The sequence below is a fragment of the Gorilla gorilla genome, chromosome 1 (assembly GCF_029281585.2).
Source record: "Gorilla gorilla gorilla isolate KB3781 chromosome 1, NHGRI_mGorGor1-v2.1_pri, whole genome shotgun sequence".
NCBI classification, from domain to species: domain Eukaryota; kingdom Metazoa; phylum Chordata; class Mammalia; order Primates; family Hominidae; genus Gorilla; species Gorilla gorilla.
In genome coordinates, this window is record NC_073224.2 from 10,428,431 (window position 1) to 10,447,886 (window position 19,456).

Sequence of the window (19,456 nt, forward strand, 5' to 3'; positions counted from 1 at the left end):
TCAAGCTGTAAAGGGAAAAGCACCTCCCACGTGGGAGGTTTCCATGGACCGGGCCTAGAAGTAGCACCCATTACCTCCATCCACATTTCATTGGTAAAAACTAGGTCACGTGGTCTAGCTAGACCATAATTCCCAGCTCCCCTCTATCTGCAAGAGAATCTGGGAATTACAGTGTAGCTATGTGCTCAGGAGGAGAGGAAACAGAATTAGACTATGCAATCTCCACCACAGCCAACCACCATGACATGAATCACTAGCACTACCAGGGAGGGGGATGGTAATAAACCGGTGAGTTTACCACAGAGTTCCAACTGTTGGCCTAGAAACTGGGTTGGAATGGCCTAACACTAGGCTCAAACAACCTCATTAGAATTTGGGGTAACTATATCAGATGAGCAGTAAGGTCTCTGCCAAATCCACACTTCCCTCCCCAGAGTTTCTGAATGTATAGGTTGCTATGCTTTGTACCATTGGACCTGCCTCCCTAGGCACAGATGCTTGAACCAGAGATGGCTACTTAACCAAAACAAGGCGTCCCTCTATAGGTCTGCAAGAGAGGGGCTGACGCAGTTGAGCTCTGCTCAACAAAGGCATACACTACCGAATATTGACAAATGACCAAAGCCGACTTTTCTTCCTTTTTCCTTGGGAGTTTTAAAGCAAGACATACAGACGGAAGAGAGATGGAAGAGGAACGGCACAGAGAGAGAAGGCAGGTGCAGAATCATAAAGCATCTGAACCCATGAGGAGGTAGACGCAAAGGAATAGGAGACACATAGCAGGATCAAATCAGTCAGGAGCAAAATAGGAAGAATCTGGAAAAGAAGAAATAAAAGCAGGCGAGTAGAGTCACCAGCATGTTAGATTACCAGGTGATGTGGAGTCACCAGAGTGACTTGAAATACGAGAGCCCCTGTGTTCCCTTAATGGCAATAAATGTCCTTCCAGTACACTGAGAGGCTGGAATGCTGCTGAGGGGACTTTTTGCTATTCCTTATATAAATAAATTCCTTGTATTAAATGGCATAGTATTTGCATATAACCTAAGCACATCCTCCCATATACTTTAAATCCTCTCTGGATTACTTATAACACCTTCTATCACTTATATTATTTCCAAATACGTCCTTACAAGAAACTTGCTCGAACTGAGAAAACTTAAAGAATATTTGGTCCCATCCAACCTGACAGAGCATGACCAACAGAATGATAAAAAGGAGCCCCATTTCCAAACAAGTGTGGGGCCACAAGAATACACAGTAACACTTTCTTGGTTTGTGTCCATTCTATATTTCAAAGCTAATAAAGAAACTACCATGAGCTGTTCTTTGTGGTGCATTTGCATTAAGCCTTCCACACTTTTCGAGTGAATCTAATATTAGATTTCCTCTGTTAAGGAGAATAGGTTGAGGCTGCAGGACGTATGAATCTGGAAGCCACAGAGGGTACACACCCAGAGGCCACAGGAATTTTATACCCAGAGGCCTCAGGAAGTACACTCTCTGAAATCACCAATCCTCAGAGAGCCTCTGACTCCCCACTTTTGAAATCATACAGCAAAATTTGCACTTGATCAAGACAGTCCAATAAGAACAATAGGCTGGGCACAGTGGCTCATGCTTGTGATCCTAGCACTTTGGGAGGCTGAGGCAGGCGGATCACTTGAGGCCAGGAGTTCGAGACCAGCCTGACCAACATGGTGAAACCCCATCTCTACTAAAAATACAAAAATTGGCCAGGCGTGGTGGCTCCTGCCTGTAATGCCAGCTACTTGGGAGGCTGAGGCAGGAGAATCACTTGAACCCAGGAGATGAAGGTTGCACTGAGCTGAGATCACATCATTGCACTCCAGTCCGGGTGACAGAGCAAGATTCCATTAACAACAACAACAAAAAAAACAGACAGGGCTGGGCACAGTGGCTCATGCTTGTGATGCTAGCACTTTGGGAGGCTGAGGCAGGCGGATCACTTGAGGCCAGGAGTTCGAGACCAGCCTGGCCAACATGGTGAAACCCCATCTCTACTAAAAATACAAAAATTGGCCAGGCGTGGTGGTTCCTGCCTGTAATGCCAGCTACTTGGGAGGCTGAGGCAGGAGAATCACTTGAACCCAGGAGATGAAGGTTGCACTGAGCTGAATCACATCATTGCACTCCAGTCCAGGTGACAGAGCAAGATTCCATTAACAAAAAAAAAAAAACAAAAAACAAAAAAAAACAGACAGGGCTGGGCACAGTGGCTCATGCTTATGATCCTAGCACTTTGGGAGGCTGAGGCAGGTGGATCACTTGAGGCCAGGAGTTCGAGACCAGCCTGGCCAACATGGTGAAACCCCGTCTCTACTAAAAATACAAAAATTGGCCAGGCGTGGTGGCTCCTGCCTGTAATGCCAGCTACTCGGGAGGCTGAGGCAGGAGAATCACTTGAACCCAGGAGATGAAGGTTGCAGTGAGCTGAGATCACATCATTGCACTCCAGTCTGGTTGACAGAGCGAGATTCCTTTTCCAAAAAAAAAAAAAACAGACAGGGCTGGGCACAGTGGCTCACACCTGTAATCCCAACACTTTGGGAGGGCTGAGATGGGCAGATGACCTGAGGTCAGGAGTTCCAGACCAGCCTGGCCAACATACTGAAACCCCTTCTCTACTAAAAATACAAAAATTAGCTGAGCATGGTGGCAGGTGCCTGTAATCCCAGCTACTTGGGAGGCTGAGGCAAGAGAATTTCTTGAACCGGGGAGGTGGAGGTTGCAGTGAGCTGAGATCAGGCCACTGCACTCCAGCCTGGGTGACAGAGTGAGGCTCCACCTCAAAAACAAAAACAGACAGATACCTGTAATCCACAGTCAACCAAAGTTGGCCTCCAAAGATACAAAAATGGTCTTCTTTATTAAAACAGCCAGTAATGGGCCCTGAAGAGGGAAGCCTGAATCCAAATGTTATTTTTCTTGTCACAATGCCATTCCTATTAACTTCCATCTGTAAAGCCTGGAACATAGCCTACTGGGATATCTAGGACCGACCCCATGCCCTTTGTGATGTCCTCCAATACATTAACCCTTATGGCATTTATGCCACTTAGCCTAAGCTTGAACTGGAGAGCTACCTCCATTCCAGATCCCCGAACGCTACGGAAAAGCCATAAAAGCAAGCTTCATCACAGATATGACCCCACTCCATGGGAATCATACCATAGTATGAAAGTAAGTAACCATTTCAATAAAAACACGGTATAAGAAAATAATATACATGCATTTCCTTGTGTATGGCTAGAATCTGGAGTGATCCCTAGAAACTAGTATTCTGGTTGCCAGTATTTTAGAGGGAACTGGGTGACTGGTGGAAAAGAGTTACAGGGACTTTTCTTTGAATTTTATTCTCTTTGGATTTAAACATGTGAACATATTATCTATTCAAAAACTTTTTTTTTTTTTTTTGTAATCGCCTTTCCTGATTGCTCCTTCATATTCTGTAACTGCTCAAGTTCCACTCCTCTCTCTCAAATCTTACTTCCCCCACATCTTTAACAAACTCCTCTTCCAATCTCGGTCAGAGTGGGTTTCTTCTTTATCCTGCACACCATCCCACTCTCAGAACGTAACTATAATGATTGACATATCTCTTCTCTCAACAAGAAAAAAAAATATTCCTCTTTAAGAAAAGGTGAAGATAAAATAAATTGGGCATCCAGGGTTTATTTTTTGGCAGTGCAGGAGAGAAATAAGATCTTTGAAAAGTTCCACACTAATAATTCTAGCCCAGTCACAATTACAGCAGCATCATATTACAAACAACCTACATTTCTAAAATTAGGAAATATGTTAAATTCTAGTATAGTTACACATTGGAACACTTCTTAGCCATGAGAAATGATTGCATAAATTTATAAGATGTCATTCAAGTAAAAAGTATTCAAGTACAAAAAAAACATGTAAAAGATAAAAGAGGCTCAGCATGGTGGCTGACGCCTCTAATCCCAACACTCTGGGAGGCTGAGCAGGCAGATGGCTTGAGCCCGGAAGTTCAAGCCCAGCCTGGGCAACATAGGGAGACCCTGTCTCTACAAAAACTAAAATTTAGCTGGGTGTGGTAGCGTTTACCTGTGGTCCCAGCTACTCAGGAGGCTGAGGCAGGAGGATCGTGTGAGCCCAGGAGGTCGAGGCTGCAGTTAGCCGTGATGGCACCACTGCATTCCTGCCTGGGTGACAGACGGAGACCCAGTCTCAAAAACATCCATGAGCACTTCCTGAAAAAAAAAAAAAAAAACTGACAAGAGAATCAACACACAAAAATAAATCAAAGAATTCAAGGATGGAGAAAAAAATGAGAAAATGTGGTTAGTGGTAATTTCATTCAAATATACAAAACTACTAAAATATGTGTGAATACTAAACAAAGTATGAACATTCTACCTTGTCAGTGTAAAAATAAAAATATACCTAAGATAAATTGGGGGTTGGGAGAGAAAATGTAGACAGAATTTTGGAAGTGCTAATGTCCTTATCTTTCACAGCAAGGAATCAACTGACACTTTTTATATTCGAAATAGATAGTTTAAAAAAACACAAGGACTACAGTCTCTTAATGTTTTTCTCAAAATCTTTTCTGAACTTAAAATAAATATCGTCTCTTACGGCTAACAAACATTTGAGATTCCACAATTTCTTCAACTTAATTTTTTTTCTTTTGTCCCATTCAAGTAAAATTAAAGTAAGTCCTTCCCACATGAAGATTATATCCTAGATTTTTTCTTCAATATCTTTTTCCTTCCTTTCCTTTCCTCCTTCTTCCTTTCTCATTAATTTCCCACCCTTCTAGCCATTTATTTTATTACACAGGGATAGAAAGCGCTCTAGAATAATAGTAGTCTAACATTAAAAATTATTATCTCAGGAAGTAGAATTTGGAATGACTTTAAAAAATTCTCTTTGACTCTTTTCTTTAATCCCAGTTCATCAAAAGGAGCATGATAAGAAACCAGTTTTAACAAAGCAACTACAAAGTGAGATGGTAAAGAGATAAGATATAAATCACTCTTTTAAAAATATTTATTTTTATGTGTAGTTGTACAGTATTTCAGAGAAAAGTACAGGAGAAAATACGACAGCCAATACCAAGATTTAACAGATGTTAACATCTTGCCACATTTTCTTCAGAATTTTTTTCCTGACAAGAAAGCATTGCAGAAACAGCTAACATTCCACTCCTCATCCCTTCTCCTTTCATCTTCAGATGCAATCACACCACTATTCTGAGGATAATGCTTATCATTTCCATGCATATCTTTGTATTCATAAACAATATTTACTATTATTTTGTGTATTTAAAGTGTATATATATGGTACTATGTTTCCGTCCTTTTGTAATTTTTTAAACTCAACGTTGTTTTTTGAGATTTATCCAAGTTACACATGTAGTCTTAGTTCATCATTCACTTCATTCATACATGTGAACAATCACTGCATGAATAAATCTGTTTTTACAATTCATTTCTTATTGAGGGGTGTGTGGACCCAGCAATTCCCATTCCTCTTCCATGTTTTTCCATTGCACAAATGCAGACCCAGTATCGATAACAGTTTTTATAAAGCTCTCTGAGTAGCTTCCAGCTTTCTCAGATAATAACTGTCTTGGGGAAACTGTCCATGCAATCTCTCCACATTGCTCACACTTTCTACTACCTGATAAACATGAATTGCGAAATGTTGTTTTAATATCTCTTCAAAAACAGCACTATATGTAAAGAAGTAAAAGTAATATTTATGGTATCTCCAGTGCTCCTAGGAAAAGTTATTTCTAATCCATTACAAATAAGTTCTTGTTACTACTTCTTACAGAATTTTAGACAGGACCTAGTACACTCAAGGTTCCTGCCAATTGCTAACGAAGCTGAAGTCTCCCTATCAGTAAAAGAAATAAATATTGGATACCAAGAGCCTCAGAGACTTATACTGAGTTGAAGATGGAAGCAATGAAAAAAGAGACTCACTGTATTAGCAAGTGGATACTTGGTGCTGCTGGACTGCAAAATTTGTCTAAAGATTAAGAAAATATTAGGGAAAATCTCCTATAGATAGGGCAAGTATAAAGTAAACACAGTGTACTAGTCCATTCTCGTACCACTAATACTGCTATGAAGAAATACCCGAGACTGGGTAATTTATAAAGAAAAAGGGGCTTCATGGATTCACAGTTCCACGTGGCTGGGGAGGCCTCACAATCATGGTGGAAGGCGAAGGAGGAGCAGAGGCACATCTTACATGGTGGCAGGAAAGAGACCGTCTGCAGAGGAGCTGCCCTTTATAAAATCATCTGATTCACTATCACAAGAACAGCATGGGAAAAACCTGCCCCTATGATTCAATTACCTCTTACTGGGTCCCTCCCACAACATGTGGGGATAATGGCAGCCACAATTGAAGATGAGATCTGGGTGGGGACACACTGAAACCATATCACACAGAATAGTCTGGAATACTAAAAATAAGGTCGCACTGTAAAGGCATTGAAGCATAGGAACAGGACAGATGGGTGTGGCTTGGGAAAGGGGAAAGACTGGCACTTTTATTCCAGGATTGGGCCCCATCTCGTTTTAGCTCACCAAATTCTTGAGTATCAACCTCTTCTGAAATTGATTAGAATGGAGTGTTAAAAAAAGTAAGTTGATATTTTTTATTTGATATTCTTACACTCTTGTGGCTTAAGTGGTGCTGGCATTTTTATTTCAATTTTATAGATAAGGAAAATGAAATAAAAAGAGGGTGACACATAGAAAATGCATGATAGAGCCAGCAACTGTCTCTACGGACTTGTGGTGTACTTTTATTCCATTAGATTACAAAAAACTGGATTTGTTTGTGAATAAGATTAGAGTCATTTTCAAATTAAATTTATCAGCTACATGGAAAAATTATCTTCTTTATCTTAGAGGCACTCCTTGTGGGTGTATTTTGTCCCCACCAAATTAGCTTTATTTAGGGGAACCTAAATTTATTCTACTAAAACTACTCGAAATGACATTCGTTTGTTTCCAGAAATTAAATCCATACTCCAAAGGTGTGTAATTTGACTAAATTTAAAAAAAATCTGCATGCCAGAAAGTAAAAGTAGAGTGAAAAGATAGATGACAGACACATCATGACTAAGGCTGAGATCTTTCATATAGAAAAAAATCAATAATTCAGTGGGAAAAAATGGGGAAAAATCATAAACTGTCAGGTCAAACAAAAGGAAATACAAATAGTTTTAAGAGATATGAAAGATGTTCTAATTTAGAAAATGAAAATTAGGCTGGGCATGGTGGCTCATGTCTGTAATCCCAGCACTTTGGGAGGCCAAGGTGGGTGGATCACCTGAGGTCAGGGGTTCAAGACCAGCCTGACCAATATGGTGAACCCCCATCTCTACTAAAAATACAAAAATTAGCCAGGTGGACACAAGCCTGTGATCCCAGCTTCTCAGGAGGCTGAGACAGGAGAATGGCATGAACCCAGGAGGCAGAGGTTGCAGTGAGCTGAGATCGTGCCACTGCACTCCAGCCTCGGCAACAGAGCGAGACACTGTCTCAAAAAAAAAAAAAAAGAAAAGAAAAGAAAAGAAAAGAAAAAGAAAATTAACACTGAGTTTCTATTTTTCACATATTAGATTGGAAAAAAATCCCAATGCTTGATAATTAAAGCTTGTTTCAGAAGGACTGAAGAAACTGGCACTCTCACACAAGATGAGAGACTCTATCATCAAGATAGCAACATCTACCAAAAATTGTCAAGCCCTTTGACATATTTCCAATAATTTACCGAGAAAAAGTTCTCACTTTTGTGAGATGATATGCATGCTAAGATATTCTCTGCAGCATGAGCTATTATAGCAAAAGCCTGGAAACAAATGTCCATTAGTAGGGAGATTAATTCAATATATTATGATTCATCCATACAATGAAATAAGGATAATTTTTTTTTTTTTGAGATAAGAGTCTCGCTCAGCCGCACAGGCTGAAGTGCAGTGGCACAATCTCGGCTCACTGCAACCACCGTCTCCCGGGTTCAAACGATTCTCCTGTCTCAGCCTCCCAAGTAGCTGGGATTACAGGCACCCGCCATCATGCCTGGCTAATTTTTGTATTTTTAGTAGAGACGGGGTTTCACCATGTTGGCCAGGGTGGTCTTGAACTCCTGACCTCAGGTGATCTGCCCGCCTCGGCCTCCCAAAATGCTGGGATTACAGGTTTGAGCCACCGCGCCTGGCCAATTTTTATATATTAATAAATAGTCAAGATATATTGATAAGTAAAAAAAGCAGAGTGCAGAATGGTTTATATAGTATCATACCATTCATGTTAAAAATAAACACATATCCTACAACTCAAAAACCAACAAATAAAACAACCTGGTTTAAAAATGGGCAAAGACTAGACACTTCTCCAAAGAAGATGTACAAATGGCCAATAAGTACATGAAAAGATGTTCAATATTACTAATCATTAGGAAAATGCAAATCAAAGCCCCAGTGAGATACCATTTCACACCCAGTAGGATGGTTATTATAGAAACAACAATAACAACACCACCCTCCTCCAAAAAACCAACAGAAACGACAAGTGCTGGCAAAGATGTGGAGAAACCAGAACCTCTGGGCATTGCTGGTGGGAAGGCAGCATGGCGCAGCCGCTGTGGAAAACAGTACAGTGGTTCCTCAAATATCAGACACAGAACTACCACATGATCCAGCAATTCCACTCCTGGATATGCACCCAAAAGGATTAAAAGCAGAGACTCGAACAGATATCTATACACCAACATTCATAGCAGCATTATTCACAACAGTCAGAAGATGAAAACAACCCAAATGTCCATCAATAGACAGATGGATGAACAAAATGTGGGATATAAATACAATGGAATATTATTCAAAAAATGAATAAAATTCTGACACATGCAACAAGATGGATGAACCTTGAGAACATTACGCTATGTGAAATAAACCAGACACAAGACAAATATTGTTTGTTTGTATTTTAAAAATGGAATGCTTCACAAATTTGCATGTCATCCTCGTGCAGGGGCCATGCTAATCTTCTCTGTAGCGTTCCAATTTTAGTATATGTGCTGCCGAAGCAAGCACAGGAAGGACAAATATTGTACTCTTCCATTGATATATGAGGCACCTAGGATAATGAAACTCATAGACACAGAAAGCAGAACGGCAGTTGCCACGGGCTGCGAGAGAGTGGGATGTGGAATTATTGTTAAATGGGTACAGAGTTTCAGTTTGGGAAGATGAAAAAGCCTAAAATGGATAGCGGTGACAGTTGTAGAGTAATGTTAATGCCATTGCATTCTGTACTTAAAATGATAAATTTTAGGTTATCTATATTTCACCACAGTAAAAAATACACACATGCACACACACACACACACACACACACATGCACACGCATACTCATACATATTTGCACGGAGAATCTCTGGAAGAATTAGAGAAAACTGTAACAAACTTTGCCTTTAAAAAGGGGAACTGGATAGGTAAAAAAGAGATTTATTTATCACTATATATTATTTCTACCTTTAGAATTTTATCCCATGTACATATATCATCTATTCAAAAATTTAATTTTCAATCAGTCTCCTTAACTTCTAAACACAGAGCAGGAAAATATATATAAGTGAAAATGTGGCTGGGTGCGGTGGCTCATGCCTGTAATTCCAGTACTTTGGGAGGCTGAGGCGGGCGGGTCACTTGAGGCCAGGAATTCGAGACCAGCCTAGCTATCATGGCAAAACCCTGTCTCTACTAAAAGTATGGAAAAAAAAAAATTAGCCGGGGGTGGTGGCACACACCTGTAATCTCACTATTCCTGGTACTTGGGAGGCTGAGGCAGGAGAATCGCTTGAACCCAGGAGGTGGAGGTTGCAGTGAGCCGAGATCACTCCGCAGTGCTCCTGCCTGGGAAATAGAGTGAGACTGTCTGAAAAAAAAAAAAAAGTCTGTGTTTTATATGAGGCAAAATCAGAATGTCCCTAATTAGTGATATTGAAAACCTGCCCAATGTTTTTCAAGGCGCTAGCTTTCAAAAACTATTTAACAAGGAAATGAAAAAGGAAAATAAAATGCTTTAGATCTTAAGAGATCGATACGGACATATGGAAATAAGTAAAAAGTTCTAGCCAGGTGTGGTACGTGCTTATAGTCCCAGCTCGGGAGGCTGAGACAGGAGGATCGCTTGAGCTCAGGGTTTCAAGGTCAGCCTGGGCAACATAAAGACAGCTTGTCTCTAAAACAAAATATGTATTTTAAAGTTCTTATGAGAGTTTTGTTACATATAGCATAACATTGCTCATCCAGATTAAACAGGGGCAAAACAAGTCTGAGTTATTTACTTTAAGAACATAAAATGGGGCCAGGCACAGTGGCTCACGTCTGTAATCCCAGCACTTTGGGAGGCTGAGGCAGGCGGATGACTTGAGGCCAGGAGTTTGAGAACAGCCTGGGCAACATAGCAAGACCCTGTCTCTACTAAAAATACAAAAATTAGATGGGCGTGGTGGTGGGCACCTGTAATCCCAGCTACTTGGGAGGCCGATGCAGGAGAATTGCTTGAACTCAGGAGGCAGAGGTTACAATGAGCCGAGATTGGGCCACTACAATCCAGCTTGAGCCACACAGTGAGATGCCATCTCAAAATAATAATAATAAAAACTATATATATATAAAGTAGAATAATTATAATAGCTAATACTGTTCTTAGCTTTAAATCCCAAGCTAATATTGTTCTAAGAGCTTTAAAAATGTCCACTCACAATAGTGGTTCTCAAACTTTTTGGTCTGATAACTCCTTTTACAAACTATCAAAAATTATCAAGGCGCTCAAAGCGTTTATGTTTGTGTGAGTTATATGGATCTATATTTACTATCATATTAGAAATTAAAGCTTACATTTTAAAAATATGTATTTATTAATTCATTTAAAAATCATAAATCAACCCAAATGTTTACATAAATAGTTTTCAATTTTTTAAACTATATTTTCCAAAACAAAAAGTATATTTAGAAGAATGGCATTGTTTTACATTGTTTTACATAACGTTCAATGTAAATATGTAACACCTGGCTTCACAGAGGACAGCTGCATTCTCATATCTAGTTCTGCGTTCAATCTGCTGTAAAACTGCACGTCATGTAGCCTTTGAAAAACTCCAGTATAAGGCTGGGCGTGGTGGCTCACGCCTGTAATCCCAGCACTTTGGGAGGCCAAGGTGGGTGGATCACCTGAGGCCAGGAGTTCATGACCAGCCTGGACAACATGGTGAAAACCTGCCTCTACTAAAAAAAAAAAAAAAATACAAAAATTAGCCGGGCGTGGTGGTGGGCACCTGTAATCCCAGCTACTTGGGAGGCTGAGGCAGGAGAATTGCTGGAACCCGGAAGGCGGAGGTTGCAGTGAGCCGAGATTGCACCATCGCACTCCAGCCTGGGTGACAGAGCAAGACCCTGTCTAAAAAAAAAAAAAAGAAAGAAAGAAAGAAAAACTCCAGTATATACTCGTGGAAAAAGTGAGAATGAAAAGAACAAATACTGTCTTAAATTTATTATGAAAATAGTTCTGACTTCACAGACCCCGGAAAGGGTCTTGGGGGCACTCTGAGAACTAATTACTTATACTATGAAACCTAGGAGGCAAAGGTACATGGAGGCACAAAGAGAATAACAAAGTGACTCACAGTCACGGAGCTGGGATGGGAACCCAGGAAGTCTGATTCCAGACCTCAGGACTGCCCCTCAGAGGTGGAAGGGCAGTAGCAGGAGCCCAGCTCATAATGCTTTTGACAGTGGGCTAGTGGCTGCCCAGCATTTGCAATACCAGACTTTCCCTTTATCTAATGCAATACAATTTCAAATCAAATATTTCAATTTGTGCAAAGCAGAGATAAGGGAAAGGGAAAGTAGCCACCACAAAATTCTAAGACCTAGACCTCTCGGGGGCCTAGATCAGCCCTACACAGGAAGTAACACCAAACCTCCACCTGAGGGATAAAGCAGTTAGGGGAGGAACAGCCAGTGCCTGGGGTGGGGGGGCTCTCCAGGAACAGCTCTCTCTGTCCTGCCCCCACTGAACCATTACATATCTCTCCCTCCATTCAAAGACACTTCTTCCTTTTTTATTTTTAGACAGTCTCACTTTGTCGCCCAGGCTGGAGTGCAGTGGTGCAATCTCAGCTCACTGCAATCTCCACCTCCTGGGTTCAAGAGATTCTAATGCCTCAGCCTCCCAAGCAGCTGGGACTACAGGTGCACACCACCATGCCCAGCTAATTATTTTTATTTTTTATTTTTAGGAGAGATGAGGTTTCACCACGTTGGCCAGGCTGGTCTTGAATTCCTGACCTCAGGTGATCCACCCACCTTGGCCTCCCAAAGCTTAATTTCCAATTTATAAAGAGTGGCTGAGTGCAGTGGCTCACACCTGTAATACCAACACTTCGGGAAGCTAAGGAGGGTCTATCACTTGAGGCCAGGAGTTCAAGACCAGCCTGGGCAACGTAGCAACACCCCTCTCACTACGAGAAATAATAATTAGCTGGGCGTGGTAGTCCTAGCTGCTTGGGAGGCTGAGGCAGGAGGATCACTTCAGGAGTTCAAGGTTACATACAGTGAGTTATGATCAAGCCACTATAACCTAGCCTGGAGGACAGAGTAAGACCCTATCTTTAAACGAATTTTTAAAAAAAGAGTGGATGGTAATGATACCAGCAGCATGAGAACATTCATTATAAACTTTAAAGTGATACACAAATTAACACAGGAAAAATGATTATAAAGCTACATTCATCCATGTTGTTACTCCTCAAATATACTCAGCAGCAATATTTTAATGCTAAAAACAATAACAATTTTCTTAGTAACAATCTTTAATTAATAAAGCAGACTCTTTAAATTGTAAGAACATCCACTTTCCCTCAGGGCCTCGGTAAAGTTATTTTAACTTTCAATGGAAAAAAAGATTCAGCCCATAAACATGTTTTCTTTTACTGAATTGGCCCTTTTACCAAAAAAGGCCTGGCATCATTGCTCTCAGTGATCGGGAGATTTTCTTTTCACTGCTACTGTCAGGAAGCCTGAAGGCAGAAGAGAAGCCCCTGATGTCTTTAAAGAGTAGGAGTGGGAGTGTGGGCAGTGTGGCATGCCCACAGTGTAGCAAGAGACTCGGCGTTAGAGAAACCTGGTGTGACATGGAGCAAACGATTTACCTTCTCCTTGTCTCCGGAAACCGGAGACGCCAACCCTTAACCCACAAATAAAAAGATTAAAATAAGGTAATCCACGTGAAGCCTCTGGCACCTAACTACAGGTAGTGTGTTAGATGACAAGCCTCAAGCAGATGCTGGTTTCTTTTCTCTCTTTTCCCTCTCTCTCATAAAGCCATACTTTCCCTGACTTCTCTAACAATACCTCTGTCCCCCGCCCCCAGGAGGAGAACCCTTCAAGGAGAGGTCTGAGGTGAAGGCACTTGTCATTCATGTAGTTAGTTATTCAAATTGCAGGCCAGGCTGCCTGCTGCACCCCCTCCCTAACCCTACCACCACCACCAGCACCCCGCCCACTCATTTCCTACTGGGATACCCACAGGAAGGCCTGGTGTTCCACAGTGTCATTCCCACAGAATGCAATGTGACCACAGCCACCGGAGCTGTATGGTACTGCAGCTCTGATGGCACTGGTTTATAAGCATCAAACAGTTCCTTTCCAGAACCATTTTCAAACCACTTCCCACTGCTTTGCTGGCCTCTCTACTAGGTTCTGGTCTTGAGATTGCAATCTCATCAAATAACCCTCATTTAGCCTGGCCTCCTGAAAGGATGGTTTCATTGCCTTTTTTGTTTGTTTGTTTTTGAGACAGAGTCTTGCTCTGTCGCCCAGGCTGGAGTGCAGTGGCATGATCTCGGCTCACTGCAAGCTCTGCCTCCCAGGTACAAGTGATTCTTCTGCCTCAGCCTCCAAAGTAGCTGGGATTACAGGTGCCTGCCATCATGCCCGGCTAGTTTTTGTATTTTTAGTAGAGACAGAGTTTCACCATGTTGGTCGGGCTGGTCCTGAACTCCTGACCTTAGGTGATCTGTCCACCTTGACCTCCCAAAGTACTTGGATTACAGGTGTCAGCCACCACGCCTGGCTTCATTGCTTTTCTTTGATGTGTGTGGCACAAACCCTACAATTCTTATTAGTGTCTAATCTCTTCTCTTAAGGGGTTTTTTGTTTGTTTTGTTTCAGTCCCAAGCTGTGTCCTCCATTTCAGACCTACCAGTATTCATGTCTTCTCTTGTCTTTTTATGTTCTTCTGTTTGGGTTCTTTTTGCTATTTTACAGGGGGAGTGTGTCATCGCATAAGCATTACTGTTTCCTTGCAATATCCTATTTGTGGCCTTATAATACATATTTATGTGTTTTACAAAGCAAATGCTGTTCCTTCACTCAACGACTATTTCCTGAGTGCCAACTATGCGCCAAGCACTAAAGCTAAAATAGAGTTCATCTCACTTACAGAGTTTACAATTTATAGGTTGGAACAGGCAATGAGAATACAGTATATTGTTTCTACCAGAGTATGAAGAATAAGAAACAGTACTTATCAAAGCAATAGCTAGCAAAGACCTTTTACAGAGCATGGAAAATAAATACTTAAAACAGCATAATAAATCCAAGGTACAGTGTAAAAAGAGAAAATAGCTCTATTGTATCTTATGACTTGTATCAGTAATTTAAAAGTGTAACAAAAAAAAAATATTTCCAAACCTCACATCCACTGTATTATTCGACTCATGGTCAAACACTTCAAATGCCTCTTTGATTTTTTTGTGAAATTCTGCTACTATTATCTCTGCAAAAGACAAAGTAAATAAAAATTAGTTTACTTTAGCTTTGAATTCAAAACAAAAATTCTAATAACCAGACTAGCAATCTTAATAAGTAAGCATATGAAGAACCCTCTCCTTATATTTATGTATCATTTAGCATGTTTAACTTCCTCTGGAGATGTCAAAGGATACACTGTATTTGTAAACATTTTTTCTGAGGCAAAATATACATATGGTAAAGGTACACTGATCTTAAATACACAGCTTAATTAAGTGTTTACATACGCATATACTCATGGAACCACTCAACCACTCCAATCACGGTGACAGAATATTTCCAGCAGCGGCCTCTCTATCTCAAGTCCTTTGGGTAGAGTCGTAGCCTGAGAGGCACAGTGAAACCAATAAAAACAGATACTGTTTGCTTATCAACAGTGTTCCCTGCCTACCTTGCCTTATTCTATGCTTGCGGAGTTGGGGGAAGAAAGGCATAAAAACCAACATGACATTTTCTCAAAAAGCTTTCAAACTAGTTTTGGACTATGACTTACATATATGAAACACTCATATATATATTCAATAAACAGTTAGCTAGTACTTACAATGTGCTAAGGTTATGGCAAGGAACAAAGTAGAAAAAAATTCCTGCCTCCATAGAGCTACTTTTATTGGGAAAGAAATATAAGCTCGTAATATTCGATAAAATACATAGTAAGGCAAATGGTGTGAAAAATAGAGGAAGGAATAAACAGGGTAGGGACATGAGGAGTGCTGGGCGTGGGTGGGGGAGAATGGGTTGATACGGTGGTCTTAGAGAGGCCTGCCTCTGTGGTAAGGCGACCCTTGGGCAGACACCTGAAGGAGGGGAAGGAGCCAGCCTTATGAACAACTGCAGAGTTTTCAGGCAGAGAGAACAGTAAGTGCAGAAGAGTAAGAAATAAGATCAGAAAGGTATGAGTTTGAGGGTGATTGTAAAGAGGACTTGGCTGGGTGTGGTGGCTCACACCTGTATTCCCAGCACTTCGGGAGGCCGAGGAGGGTGGTTCACCTGAGGTCATGAGTTTGAGACCAGCCTGGCCAACAGGGTGAAACCCTGTCTCTACTAAAAATACAAAATTAGCCAGGCATGGTGGCGCATAACTGTGATCCCAGCAAGTTGGGAGGCTGAGGCAGGAGAATTGCTTGAACCTGGGAGGCGGAGGTTGCAGTGAGCCGAGATTGCGCCATTGCACTCCAGCCTGGGCAACAAGAACAAAACTCCATCTCAAAAAAAAAAAAAAACAAAACAAAAAAGCCCTGTAGGCTACTTTAAGGATTTCGGCTTTTACTCTGAATGAGATGAGAAGCCGCTGAAGGGTTTTTCCAGGCAGCAAAGTGATGCGGTCTGCTGATCACTTTAGCTATTATGAAAAGGGTGGAAGCAGAGAGACCAGTCAGGAGGCCTCTGCAACACTCCAGGTGAGAGATGTGGGCCAGAATGGTAGCAGTGAAGGTGGTGAGAAATGTCAGCATTCTGGATATATTCTTTCTTTCTTTTTTTTTTTTTTTTTGAGACAGAGTCTCTCTCTGTTGCCCAGGTTGGAGTGCAGTGGCTTGATCTCGGCTCACTGCAACCTCCACCTCCCGGGTTCAAGCGATTCTCTTGCCTCTGCCTCCTGAGTAGCTGGGACTACAGGCGCACACCACCGTGCCCAGCTAATTTTTTGTATTTTTAGTAGAAACAAGGTTTCACCATGTTGGCCAGGATGGTCTCGATCTCCTAACCTCATTATCCACCCGCCTCGGCCTCCCAAAGTGCTGGGATTACAGGCGTGAGCCACCACGCCCGGCAGATTCTGGATATATTCTAAAGAGCAGAGCCAACAAGATTTGCTGATAAATTTGATGTTAGGTGCAGAGAGAAAGAAAAGGGTCAAGGCCAACTCCAAGGTGTTTGGCTGAGTGAAAGAATAAAGGACAATAATGTAATTAAGTCTCTAAATTGTGCTAAGCATGGGAGCTCATGCCTATAGCAGTTTGGTAGGCCCAGGCAGGAGGATTGCTTGAGCTCAGGAGGTCGAGGCTGCAGTGGGCCATGATCACACTACTGCACGCCAGCCTGGCGACAGAACTAGACCTTGTCTCAAAGAAAAGAAAAAGGTGTCAAAATGTATCAAGCAGTAAATACAGTAGGACACCCAGAAAGAAAGAGATTAGGCATGAGTTTAGGTAATTATTTCAATTAGAAATATAATACCACCCAATAGTAGAAAATAGGAAATTTTAAAATCAGTCACATTCTCTTCCCCCTAACATAACTACTCATCATTTTGCTGTATTTTCTTCCAATCTTTCTTCATACATATTCTTTTATATATGGCATTGAATAACTACCATTCACTCACTCAACAAATATGTACTGAATAAACACTATACACCAGGTTCTATGTCAGGTACTGTATATACTTTTACAACCATAGAGAAAAAAAGAAACCAAAGCTCAGAGAGGCTAAGCACCTTGCCCAAGATCACAGAGTTATTGAGTGGCAGAGCTGGACTGAACTCAGATCTTCCTCATTTGAACAATCCTGCTCTTCTCCCCCCACACCCCACCCCACCTCACCTCACTCCACCCCACCCCACCTGTTAGTACTTACAGTATAAAATCTTAACTCCTTAATTACTTCACGCAAATGTTATATTTTTCCAGGTTGCAACATAATTTACACAACCTTCCATTTTTAACGGTACCAAAATAATACACCACAATTTATTGATATTATTTTTTCTTTATTATAACACAGCAATAAACTTTTGCTAATTTAACAACAAATAAATATTACCTCATTATTTAAATTTACACTGCTTTGATTACAAGTGAATCTGAATAATGATCCATATGTTTGTTTACCATCTCTGTTTTCTATGTTATGAATTGTCTATTCATGTTCTCTGCTCAACCCTACTGGGATCTTCAATTATTTCTTAACAATTTGCATGACCTGTTTGAATAATAAAGACTTAACCCTATGTCAAAGTTACTGCAAACAATTTTCCAGGTCAGTTGTTTGCACTTGTTTTTCTAAAATGAAAACAGCTCCATTTCCTTTCTGATGATCAAAATCATACACAATTACTGGAGGAAAAAAAAAGACACAGACGAAAGTTTAAGTTAAAATCACTTCAAATTCTACCCAGAGTTAACTACTCTTTTCTTTTTTTATTTTTTTTGTCTTTTTTTTTTTTGAGATGGAGTCTTGCCATGTCGCACAGGCTGGAGTGCAGTGGCATGATCAACTCACCACAACCTCCACCTCCCAGCCTCAAGAGATTTTCCTGCCTCAGTCTCTGGAGTAGCTGGGATTACAGGTGTGCACCACTACCGCCAAGCTCACTTTCGTATTTTTAGTAGAGACGGGATTTCACCATATTGGTCAGACTGGTCTCAAACTCCTGACCTCAAATGATCCAACTGCCTCAGCCTCCCAAAGTGCTGGGATTACAGGTGTGAGCCTCCGCGCCTGGCCCAGAGTTAACTACTTTTAATGTTGTTCTCTAATCTAATTTCTCACTCAGCAATAAATTGGATCTTTCATTCTCAATAAATATTCATTACCTTATTATTTTTAGTGACTGCCTGATATTCCATTATAGAGCTTTATCAAAATGTATTTAATCAACCCTCCAATTGTGGATGTTTAGGTTGTTTCTGATTTTTCATTATTATAATCAATAATCAATTCTTTATTGAACAATCCTGCCCAATTCACCTTTGTACATTTGCCTTATCTCACTGAAATTCAACGAATTGAACACAGTTGAACTAGCAAGGTTCTTATTAGCCATAACAGTATCTTGGGAAAATCTCTCTGGTTACGACACTGCCACTGCACAAAGCTGATGTTTGGTTTTTAAATTTAAGGTCATTTTAAAAGTATATTATCCTTTATTTTTAGGTAGTCACATCTGTTGAGATTTCTTCTCATACTTTAAAGTTGAGAAACTTATCCTTTGAAAGGCCCAAGAGGGAGACAAAGAAAAATTACCCTTTTTCTCGAGGTCTGGCAAATACTTAATTCTATTTTCTTCAACAATTTACAGATAGATTTACTGTGGTTTTTTTGTTTGTTTGTTCTTTGTTTTTTGTTTTTGACACTGGACAACACACTGAGTAATTCATCTGAAGTTTATTTTGATGTGATTCAAAGTGAAAGATTAGCTTTTCCTAATTTACCAGGTGCTTGATTCCTTGCACTTTATCATGTATTATCATCTTTTATGTGATTGAGATTAATTCTATCAATTGTCCATTCTGTTGATTCTATTCTGATTTGCATTTCTAGTCTTGTGCCATTACCATAGTATTTTATTTATTGCCACTCTATTAGCCTCTTTTTAGGAATGTTGATCAATACCAATTTATTACTCCAAAGGAAATACAGAAATCCGTATACAATTTAGAAATTCCAAATGAAATGCCATTGAAAGTTTTATTGCTATTGCAATCAGCTATACATTGAGAATTAACATTTTAGAATAGTTTTCACATCTAAGAGGTGTATATTTAGATATATATATCCCTTATAGATCTCTAAATTAAATATTACTTATTTTGAGGTTCGTCATG

At 40.5% G+C, this 19,456-nt stretch overlaps 1 protein-coding gene and 1 non-coding gene across 7 annotated transcripts in view; both read right to left on the reverse strand.

The window, feature by feature from the left end:
• EFCAB2 (EF-hand calcium binding domain 2) overlaps nucleotides 1–19,456 on the reverse strand; it is a 158,784-nt gene that overhangs the window by 93,875 nt on the left and 45,453 nt on the right. For all 6 annotated transcript variants that reach the window (XM_055373945.2, XM_055373940.2, XM_055373947.2 and 3 more), the window contains one exon: nucleotides 14,789–14,873. In XM_055373945.2, coding sequence (XP_055229920.2) covers nucleotides 14,789–14,873 — 85 coding nt within the window. The remainder of the gene's footprint in view (nucleotides 1–14,788; nucleotides 14,874–19,456) is intronic.
• Nucleotides 9,015–9,121, reverse strand: LOC115932132 (U6 spliceosomal RNA). Its single transcript, XR_004068461.3, has one exon. It is a non-coding gene; the product is annotated as a U6 spliceosomal RNA (small nuclear RNA).